This window comes from Pistacia vera, unplaced genomic scaffold, assembly GCF_008641045.1.
Source record: "Pistacia vera cultivar Batoury unplaced genomic scaffold, PisVer_v2 Contig1075, whole genome shotgun sequence".
NCBI lineage: Eukaryota > Viridiplantae > Streptophyta > Magnoliopsida > Sapindales > Anacardiaceae > Pistacia > Pistacia vera.
Genome location: NW_022195110.1, coordinates 205518 through 216675, shown reverse-complemented (window position 1 = coordinate 216675; position 11158 = coordinate 205518). Strand labels below are relative to the sequence as shown.

At 42.2% G+C, this 11158-nt stretch overlaps 1 protein-coding gene across 1 annotated transcript; it reads right to left on the bottom strand.

Moving 5' to 3' along the window:
- Positions 1-8682: 8682 nt before the first annotated feature.
- On the bottom strand, positions 8683-9411 carry LOC116132922. Its single transcript, XM_031418604.1, has 2 exons — positions 9115-9411; positions 8683-9021 (listed from the first exon to the last, which is right to left on the bottom strand). The coding sequence occupies exons 1-2, from the start codon at positions 9409-9411 to the stop codon at positions 8683-8685; spliced, it is 636 nt and encodes a 211-aa protein (XP_031274464.1).
- Between the last annotated feature and the right edge of the window lie 1747 nt (positions 9412-11158).

Genomic DNA, 11158 nt, shown 5'->3' with positions numbered 1-11158 from the left:
TAAATTTAGTGGAACAAAATAGGATCATGTAATTCAATTTTTTAAAATATATTATCAAACATTTAGAATTTATATTTATGTACAAACGATTATTAATAAATTAAAAGGTATATATATTTTTTCCGTCACAAAAATTATCTTTTTGCATTAATATATAGTCTCTTTTAATAACTCAGTTCATTTTTCATTATACTGCAGCATAATTTCTTGGCATCGTAGTTTTAAATAAATATATATAAATAATTCATGATCTCGAATAAGGAGTTGACTACCTATAAGACATTAATACCATGAGAAAAAATTATTTTTAATTTGATCAGACTTTATCTGTACTCAATTCTTTTATTGTTTAAGTCGACTTCCAGACACCATATATGGTAACATTAACATGATATTATATGATCTTTAATTATTATTTTTACATTATTATTATAAAAATTAAAACGTTAATGAATTCCCCTGTACAAAAGCGTAATTGCGCGCGTCCCTCACGGTTTGCACTTTGCACTCACAATCACAGGTCACATGTTTAGTGGGGCCTCATATTCATTGGAGAAAGCATAAAGTTACGTGTGATTCTATGATTGATCTGATGTGTAGATAATAATTAGGAAAAAAAATTACGGCAATGGTTAATATTTATAAAATAAAACTACGTGTGTTAATTAATTTATATTAAGTCAAATACTAATATTAAAATTTTAAAATTTTTTAAAAAAATATTAAAATTTTTAATGTTAGTATAAATTAATTAGTATCCGTAACATTACACATATTTATAAACCCAAGTGGCTCGTGGCCATGAAAGAGCGTGACAAAGAGAAAACGGTAATCAAAGAAGAATCAATGTGTCGAATGCCGATAGGTTTTATTTACAGCACGGTTAAAAAGAAAAAATTGAAAATTAATTAAAATAAAAAAAAATCCTTCATTGAATTTAATGAATTCAGGTTTGGGGTAGTGGGGCCCACGCAAATTGCCTCCTCTCACCGGAACCGGAAGTGCGTGCGGCTGCTTTTAACTTTCAAATTCGGCGCCTGCTGGGTGGGATCCACACGGCTCCCGCATATAGGCTGGGCTTCATTTTTAAATTTAAAAATCTTAAACGGGTACAGGTGGCAATCGTAGAAACTTCTGGATAAGACTGTGTAAAAAAATCTGGATCAAGATCCGATCCGCTCCGATCCGAAAAAACCAAAGATATCCGAAAATTCGGATCAATTCGGATAATAATTTTAAAAAATCCGAATATCCAGATCGGACACCGGATCGGGGTTGCTAAAAAAAAAATATCCGTAACCGATTCGGATTTTACTAAAACTACACCGTTTTCATTTTGATGCACACCCCTTTCAGCACACCCCTTTCAAATTTCAAATATCACTACAATTTAACTTTAACTTAAACTCAACCTACGTTTTACTCTTAACTCTCTCGACAATCACAAACTCACCATCGCCGTCTTCATTCTTCACTTACAGTCACCAACTCTCCATCGCCATCTCTCTCACTCACTCCTTCCATCATCAAAGCCGAGATCGTCATCAACATTGGAATCAGAGAGCCCCAATTCGTCAGTTCCTTTCCTAAATCCCTGATTGAAGCCCCAAATCGAAATTAATTTAGGGTTTTACAATAATCCCTAAATTGAAGCCACAAATCAGACCATTCCAGCATTCCTACTTGTGATTTCTTGTACTAGAAGGCCCGATTCGCAAAAGCCCTCAAATTTAAAAGGTAAATTTTGTATTTTTTCATCTTCTTTTATATGAATCTATCAAAGAATTGTGATGCTCCATGAAATGAATAACAGAACATTAAAGCTTTAACAGAAAACCTCAATGACCCTACTCAATGCCTCAAAGGCTCAAACTATATTCCTCCAGCCATTTATTTATGCTCCTTCAGTCAATTTCAGGTTTGTTCTTTCGACCCTCTTATTATTATTATTATTATTTTGATAAACCCTGACAAAACCCTATTGTATGCATTATTTTGAAAAGTGAAATTGAGCTTCAATTTTGGCTCAAAGAAAGAAGAAATAAATTGGGTTTTCTTTAATTTTTAATGCATGTTTATTTATTCTCAGCATGCAAGTTTGTACCTTGTTTGGCTTCATTGTATTATTAAGTTTTGCGTTTTTTTATAGTTTTTAGAATTTTCTATCAGTGCTTTTATCAATTATGTCTTTCTGCGTAATCTTAGATAAATTTTATCTTGTATGTTTATATTTTCTTTTTCTGTAGGGAGATTGAGAATATGGGTATGTTGTTTCATTTCAGCCAACAAAATGTACTTTTTAATGCTCCTGATGCCAATGTTAAAATCCGAGGACGAGTGGGGGTAACAATTACTCCCAACTCTCTTCTAGTCACACAATTACTTTGTAGTTTGTAGAATAAAGAAGAAATTAAATTAATAATAAACTACTTCTGTGCCTGCACAAACCTCCCTTCTTATCTTCATTTTTTTATATTACTAGATTATTGAATTTTTATTGTTTAATTAGTTTAAACAAGAATAAGATTTTTTCCCCAAATACAATTTAATTATATATGTTGGATAATGAATGTTGCTATGTTAATGTTATTGATGTTTGTTTCGTCACCATTTTATTTGATGTTGTATGGTGTAATGAGTTGATTGTTGAAGTGGGCAAATCCAACCAATTGGTGGGGCTGGTTTGTTTGATTAGAAAAATAGAAGTGTTTTCCTTTATGAGTATGAATTTTTTGGCTGTAAACTTGTTGTTTTGGATTCATTAATATTGGTTTGGCATTTTGGAGGTTGCTAACATAATGTTGTCTTTATATATTAATAGGTTGAATTAAATTTTAGGGATGAATGATAAAAGAAGCATAAATTCTAGACTTATTGTTTGTACACTGCAGGTTGGAAGCATAAAGATTAAGGCAAGCTTTAACTTGAGAATGAAGAACCATGATGGCAATTTAGTCCGTGGAGGAAATAGAGGGAAGTTGGTGTGATGAAGTTGGCATGAAGAATTGAAGATTAGAAGATGTATTAGTATTAAGTTGGCTGCTTTTTTTCGTCTTTCTATTAAATTTGTAATTTGTGTAATAGAGTATGTGTTAAATTGGTTAAGCAACTTGTGGATTAATTTGTTGGTATCCTGCATGATATAATTTCAATTTTATTGCTAGAATTATTTGATTTTAATAAGAAAATTTTAAAATTCGGATCAATTTCGGATATCCAATTATCTGATCTGAATAATCGGATATCCGTAAAACCGGATATTCACATAATTCGGATTGGATTTGGATCAGGATATAGCTTGATCCGAAAATTCGGATCGAATAAAAAAAAGGCCTATTCGAATGGGATATCTGGATTTGAACAGCCCTACTTCTGGAAGACCTCTGTTTTATATTTTTCTGGTATAAAACCATGTGTATTGATATGACATGTCGTCTAGAAACTATGGAGTTATTGAATGTCCTTCGGAAATATTTGGGACCACATTCATTTCATTAGGGATGGGCGGGGGCTAGGGTGGGGTCGGGGACCCCTGTCTCCAGCCTCGGTCGTAGCCCACATGGAGAATTCGGAGAATTCCCAAATTGGGTCGATACCTAAATAGGAAATTCGGAGAATTTCGGAAATCCTTGTTTGGAGGGTTTTGTATTACATTTTTTTTTTTTAATTTATACTTCTTCCATTTCCAAATAAATGACGCTTTAGTTAACTACATACTTTTTTATATACTGATTTTTTTCAGACTAGACTTCGCAAAACAGGTGGGTGGGTCGGGTACGGGTTAGGTCATCATGGATACGGATACAGGTATATGGGTCGAAAATATTGGACCCATACCTTGCCCTCTGCAGGCACGGGTGGATCCGCGGGTACTCGTATTTTCTCTCTCCAGATTTTCATTTTTGTACTTTCACCCCCAATAGTTTTCAATTATGATAGTTACACCCCTAAAATTCTATATTAAGATATTGTAAAGCCCTTTCTTCCTACTAGGAACTTGAAATAATTGAAAGCAGCTCTACTTCACAACAAATACTTTTATTTAATATAATCAATGTGTAACTTCAATCAACCCCACACCACACACTCCTTTTTCAGCAAATAAACGTCCAAGCCCTTGTTTAGGTTTAAGAAAGTTGTCTTTTGTAATAGATAATAATGTTATTTATTTAGAAAATTGAATCAATCTACCACTTAAATCATCACAATATCACCACCAACAACAAAATCAATACAATATCACATCCCTAGGAGTGAATGGTAGAGTTCAATCTATTCTTCAAGAAAAAGATTTTATTTAATTACATTAACTCAATATCATATTTACAGGGACAACCGGATAGCTATTACTCTAAAAACAATGCCTGCAATTCACTAACTCTAAGCACAAAAATCCTCAACATTTACTGTTCATACAGACAGAGATTTCACAAACTGTAATCAGCCAAAATATACAAATCTTGTGAAAGATATTCTACCCAACAACAACATGATCACAAAGGTCAATTAAGCATCAAACAAGCTGCTGCTTTTCTAGAACAAAGATGGATACAATAAAAACAAATCTTGAAACCCAACTCACCGATCTACGACTGCAATGGTGGGGAGGAGAGCTACAAGTCTTGCGACGGAGAGAGAGAGGAGATGACGAGCCAACGCCGACGACGTGAGAGAGAGGAGATGACGAGCTGATGCCTGAGTCCCGACAACGTGAGAGAGAGGAGATGACCAACCGATGAGGATGAGTGAGGGTGACCAGCGACGGTGGGACTGGGAATGTGAATGAAGGATGAGAGATTGAGAGTTTATAGAATGAATGAATCAGGATTCAGGTGAGGTATACTGATGACTGATGACTGATGACTGATGAGAGATTGAGAGACGGGAGAGAATTGTTATTTTGATTTGTTTTAGAGTTATTGAGTTAAGGACTTAGGGTTAGGGATTTGCAAAATTGGGTACCCGCGGGTTCACCCATATAACCCCTTAGCCATACCGGTTGGGCCAGGTATGGGTTTAAAAAAAAGGTCCAATATATTGGACCCGTACCCTATATTTTTTACCCGGGTATGGGCCCACCCGCAGGTCTGTACATGTTTTGCCAGGTCTAGGTCAGACGGCCATAATCTTAAGAATAACATATTTTGATTTGATAATAAAAATTAAATTAGAGATATTTCATATAAAATATGTGATCTAATCTAGGTTTCAGGGTTACCGTAGGATAAGTTAAAAGCTTATGAACTTTATTAAAAAAATTAATGCTAAAAGTTGGTGCAGACACCACCCTGTCAAACATATTTTATAGTTTCTCTTATACATAAATATATTTATATTTATTTATTTTCTGCTTTGATTATCTTGTAGGGGCCTTCCTAGGTGGGACTGAGTTTGCCAGAGTTGATCTCCTTGGTGTTTTGGAAGACCCTGCGAAGGACCCAGTCGCTTATCTTGAAAGTACAGATCCTCACGTTGCAGTTATAATGTCGGGCAGCCTGTTGCTGGTAAACTGCATTGCAGATGCTCGCCCGTTCCGTAGCTCGTCCACGGTGTCTAGATTCTGGCAGAGGTTGTGACTGTTTGATTCCTCGTCCACCCATTAAAGCCTGGCGGACGGAACTGATACTTTAGTTGGGATGACTGCTTCAGAACCGTATGTGAGGGAGAACGGGGTTTCGCCCGTTGATGAGCGAGTCTTGGTTCGGTATGACCAGAGGACTTCGAGTAGCTCGTCTGCCCATGCACCCTTAGCTTTCTGCAATCGCTTCTTCAATGTCTGTATGATGGTCTTGTTTGATGACTCGGCCTGGCCGTCAGACTGGGGGTTGCGGGGTGTTGAGAAGCTCAGTTTGATTCTCCACTTGTCACAATAATCCCTGAAGCCTAAGCTAATAAACTGGGATCCATTATCGGTGACGATCTCCTTCGGTATCCCGAACCTAGAGATGACATTCTTCCAGATGAAGGCTTTTACCTCTCGATCTCTGACTTGTGTGAAGGCTTCGGCTTCGATCCACTTGGTAAAGTAGTCTGTCACAGCCAACATGAAGACTCGTTGCCTCGGTGTAGTAGGTAGCTGTCCCACGATGTCCATTCCCCACTTCATGAATGGCCACGGTGTGAGGATGGAATGGAGTCGCTCTGGTGGGAGGTGTGAGACATGTGCAAACCTCTGACAGCTGTCGCACTTCTTCGCGTAAGCGATCGAGTCGGTGTGTATGGTTAGCCAATAATATCCAACGGTGATCACCTGGTGTGCAAGACTACGGCCCCCTGCGTGGTTGCCGCATTCGCTTTCATGGAGTTCGGCTAGAACACTTTGGGCTTCTTTTAGGCTTACGCATTTGAGATAAGGGCCCGAGAATGACTTTCTGAGGAGTTGGCCCTCATGTATGGTGAATCTGACGGCTTTTGCTTTCAGTCGGCGTGCTTCGTTCTTTTCAGCCAGAAGTTCATCGTTTTCCAGGTATCTTACTATCGGAGTCATCTAGCAGTCGGCTTGTTCAACGCCCATGGCTTCTACGGGAGACTTGTTCGGTGGTTGTTCCTTCCAGTTGGCTGGCCACTGCATGAATAAGAGAGGAATTGATGATTGGGAGGAACATGGGAGTGCCGAGCCAAGGTTGGCGAGAGCGTCGACATGGTAGTTCTCAGCTCTGGGGATCTGTACAATGGAGAACTCTTCGAATTGGGCCTGCAGCTCTTTGACCATGCTCAAATAGGATGTCATCTTTGAATCGCGTGCTTGATATGTGCCTTGTAATTGATTGACTACGAGTTGGGAATCGGACTTCACTTCCAGTCTTTTGGCTCCAATTTCTCTGGCCAAGGAAAGTCCAGCTAGGAGGGCTTCATATTCGGCCACATTATTTGTGCACTTGAACCCACACCGGATTGCTCGCTAGACGATGTCTCCCTCTGGTGAGATCAGTACTATTCCGAGTTCGCTTCTATTGACATTACTCGATCCATCTACTAGGAGATGCCACTTTGAGGGTGGTGCGCCGTTCATGCATAATAACTCTCTTTTAGCCTGGGTGGTGGCGCTTGGTGTGAAGTCGGCAATGAAGTCTGCTAGTGCCTGGGACTTGACGGCAGTGTGGGATTGGTAGGCTATGTCGAACTCACTGAGCTCTACTGTCCATTGCATGAGTCGGCTTGATAGTTTTGGTTTATGCAGTATCTTCTTAAGTGGGAAGGAGGTGATTACAACAATGGAGTGGCACTGAAAGTACGGCTTGAGCTTCCTGGATGCATGGATGAGGGCGAGGGCCAGTTTCTCCAGTTGACTATACCGAGTTTCTGCGTCGAGGAGTGACTTGCTCACATAGTAGACTGGTAACTACTTCGATTCTTCTTCTCGAACTAGCACTGCTGAGATGGCTGTCTCTGAGACCGCTAGGTAAGAGTAGAGCTTCTTCCCGTCCACAGGTTTTGAAAGAAGCGGGGGTGTGGTCAGATACCTCTTCAGCTGTTGTAGGGCTTCTTCGCAGGAGGGGTTCCAGTCGAACTTTTTGGACTTCTTGAGGGCATGGAAGAATAGGTGGCACTTATCAGCTGATTTGGAGATGAAGCGGCTCAGAGCGGCCACTCATCCTGCAAGGCACTGGACGTCTCTGATGCAAGTCGGGGATGGTATGTTGAGGATCGCTCTGATCTGGTTGGGGTTTGCTTCTATCCCTCGCTAAGTAATCATATAGCCCAAGAATTTACATGATGAGATGCCGAATGAGCACTTGGCTGGATTCAGCTTCATGTTGTACTTCCGGAGGACGGCAAATGCCTGACTAAGGTGGTCAAGGTGTTGTTCAGTAATCAGGGACTTGACGAGCATGTCATCGATGTAAACCTCCATAGTCTCTCCTAAGTGGTCGGAGAACATTTTGTTGACTAGCCGTGGGTAGGTGGCCCCGGCATTCTTCAGTCCAAACGGCATTACTTTGTAGCAGTAGGTTCCCCTTTCTGTGATGAAGGCTGTCTTCTTTTAGTCGTCCAGATGCATCAGGATCTGGTTATATCCCGAGAAGGCGTCCATGAAACTAAGGAGTTCGTGCCTTGTTGTCGCATCTATAAGAATCCTTGGGGCAGACTTTGTTTAAGTCAGTGAAGTCGATGCAGACTCTCCACTTCCTGTTCTTTTTCTTTATGACCACGACGTTTGCTAGCCATTCGGGGTTAGTGGACCTCTCTGATCATGCTGTTGCTTAGGAGCTTTTCAATCTCTTCATTGATGATCCGGTTTCGGTCAGGTGCGAATTTCCTCCTCCTCTACTTCACTGGTGAGTGATCCGGATCTGCCTTGAGCTGGTGGACCATTGCATTTGGACTGATTTCGGTCATGTCAGTGTGGGACCAGGCGCATGAGTCTTTGTTTTGTTTGAGAAATTCTATCAGGTTCTCTCTTGTCTCGGGTTTGAGGCGGGAACCTATATGTGTCTTTCTCTCTGGGTCGTCCGGATGTATCTGCACTTCATCCAACTCTTCAATAGTCGGTTGGTCAGGCTTGGTCCGAGGGTTTGGATGAGACTGTAATTGCTATGAAGAGTTTCCTTTACTCTTGAAGGCGTTCTTGTAGCAGTCTCTAAAAGCTTTGGGGTTGCCCTTGATCTCTCGTACCCCTCACTTGGTTGGAAACCTGATCGTCTGGTGGAAGGTAGATAGGACTGCCCGCATGTCGTAGATCTAGGGCTGGCCCAAAATGACGTTATAGGGAGATGGGCAGTCGATCACCAGGAAGACGGTCTGTTTGTTTACTCTGCTAGCATAGATGGGAAGGACGATCTCTCCGATAGAGTATTTCTGCTCCGAACTGAACCTAACCAGCAGTGTCGGTCGCCTGTTGATGTTTGCTTCTTCTAGTCCCATTACCTTGACTGCTTCGAGGAACAGGATGTTTGCTGACAAACCTCCATCTACGAAAACCCTTTTCACTAGGATGTTGGCAATCTGCAGGGAGACCACTAAAGCATCATGATGAGGAGCGGCCAGGGTGACCGGTTCATCATCTTCAAACTGAATTACCTGATGAGAGTGTGATCACGAGATCGGATGGATGGACTAGACTTCATGGTGGTGGTTGGCTCTAGCATACCGCTTGGCCGATGAGTAACTTACCCCACTGATCTTTGATCCTCCGAAGATAAGCGAACAGAAACCTTTCGGTGTGGGTTCTCGTGGAGGGGGTGATGGTTCTTTGGAGCTTTTCTGGCTAATGGTGTTCTTCCCTTTGTCAGTAAGTAGATCACAGAGATGTCCCCTTTTCAGAAGTGCAACAACCTCGAGCCGCAAGGCAATACAGTCTGCGGTGTTGTGCCTATGGTCACTGTGGAAATCATACCACTTGGTTGTGTCTCTCCTTGCCTCGGGATTGAGCTTGCCAGGCCACTTGACGATGGATCCTAATCCTTTCATTATTGCTACGACCTGGGTTGGTTCGACGTTGAGGTTGTACTCTAGTATTTTGTGTCGGTTCGATCCGAACTGCTTGTTATCATTTCTCATGGGTTAGCGATCATAAGGTTTCCTGACTCCGTCCATATTGAGTGCTGGAGGTTGGTAGCGATGCTCTACCGGTCCAGGCTCTAGCTTCCTGTCGCTCCGCCTTGATTCATATCTGGAGTGAGCAGCTTGGTTCATCTCATCTTCCTCCCATCTTATCTAGATAACCACCCGGGCCAGAGCGTTTTCCATTGTGGTGCAACCCAGCTTCGTAAGTTCTTTGTACAGCTTTCCATCCGGGAGGAGGCCTTTCCTAAAAGCGTCCACAGCAGTCTCGGGGTTACATGAGGGGATAGAGATCTTTTCTCTATTGAATCTACTAACATATTCTCTCAATGGCTCTCCCCTTCTTTGGTATATTCGGTATAGGTTGGCCGACAGTTTCTCTAGTTTCTTACTGCTGGCGAACTATTCCACGAAGGTGTCGGTAAGCTAGGCGAATGAATCGATGGATCCGTTCGAGAGGTTTGTGTACCACTGGAGCATCGGGCCGGACAAACTAGAACCGAAACTTTTGCACATGCAGGCTTCCCTAAGCGGTTGGGGTATTGAGATAGTGAACATCCGCTGCTTGTATGAGGCTATGTGGTCATCTGGGTCATTGGTACCATCGTACGGTTTCATGTTGGGGATGGTGAATTTCTAGGGCATGTCGGCTAGAGCGATCTCATCCACAAAGGGTGAATCAGCGTAACAATGGGGTCTGCTCTTCTTGGTTGGGACCGGCATTCCTGGAATGCATCTCATCACTGTCTCGACATCGGCTAGTCTCTTGGCCAGTACTTGTTCCATAGGAGAGGGGGATACTACCGGGTCATCCCGTCTTACTGGGTCTGCTACTGCATTCGTTCTCGGCACATTTCGTTGGGTCATCCCTCGGGGGGCGATCTGATAGATCATTCCGTCGTGCATTCCTTGGTAGCATGGATCTTCGTTCATCCCTTCCGGTTGGATGACTCCCATTGTCACTGTTCTATTATTCCGCCCTACAGGAATGGTCAGGGGAGTCGACTAGTAGTCGCTCAGTCTGTCAAGATGGATGAGCTCGAGTGCTGGAGTTGGTTTGGTTTGGCCATTCAACCCACGAGGGTGAACCGAGCCGAATGGGGTTTGTGTTTGGGTTGTTGACTAGAGGTGGAGCGGGATGGTAAGGATGGGCTGGTCTTGCGGATGTGGGCTTTTTGTTATTGGATTGTCTTGGTCACGAGGCTGGGATGGGTCGGCTGGATGGTGTTCTGTTGGCATATCTTTGTCTCCATTAGTCAAAATGGAGTCGTCGAGCGCCAATGCGCTTAACGGACGCGGCCCTTTACCGGAGATCGAGGGCTGATGCTCTGGTGTGGAAAGAGGTTGCATGGATGGGATAGGGGCACGGAACCGATTGGGGGGTACTTGGTTGGGCAAGAATTCAAGATCATAGAATTGACTCACCTTCTCTTTTCGAGATCGGTTTTTAGTCCTAATGGATGCGTTTTCGGTCTGGATTGCATTGTTCTCGGCTTCCAATGCGGCCACCTTGTCTGATTTTGGTTGCATGAGAGAGGTCAAAACCTCCAATCTGGCCTCAAGGCCGGGGTTAACGTTGTCGGGATTGTGAGCCATGGAATGTTCCTCCACGTAGCAAGGTTCGTCGAGCCGAATGATTGTTAGAGGCCTCACG

What these genes read in the sequence shown, in the direction of transcription:
- LOC116132922 (XM_031418604.1), bottom strand. Translation starts at nt 9,411, where the DNA reads ATGAAAGGATTAGGATCCATCGTCAAGTGGCCTGGCAAGCTCAATCCC. An exon ending in GAGGATCAAAGATCAGTGGG is followed by an intron (nt 9,022 to 9,114) that starts GTAAGTTACTCA and finishes CACTCTCATCAG; the next exon opens with GTAATTCAGTTTGAAGATGA.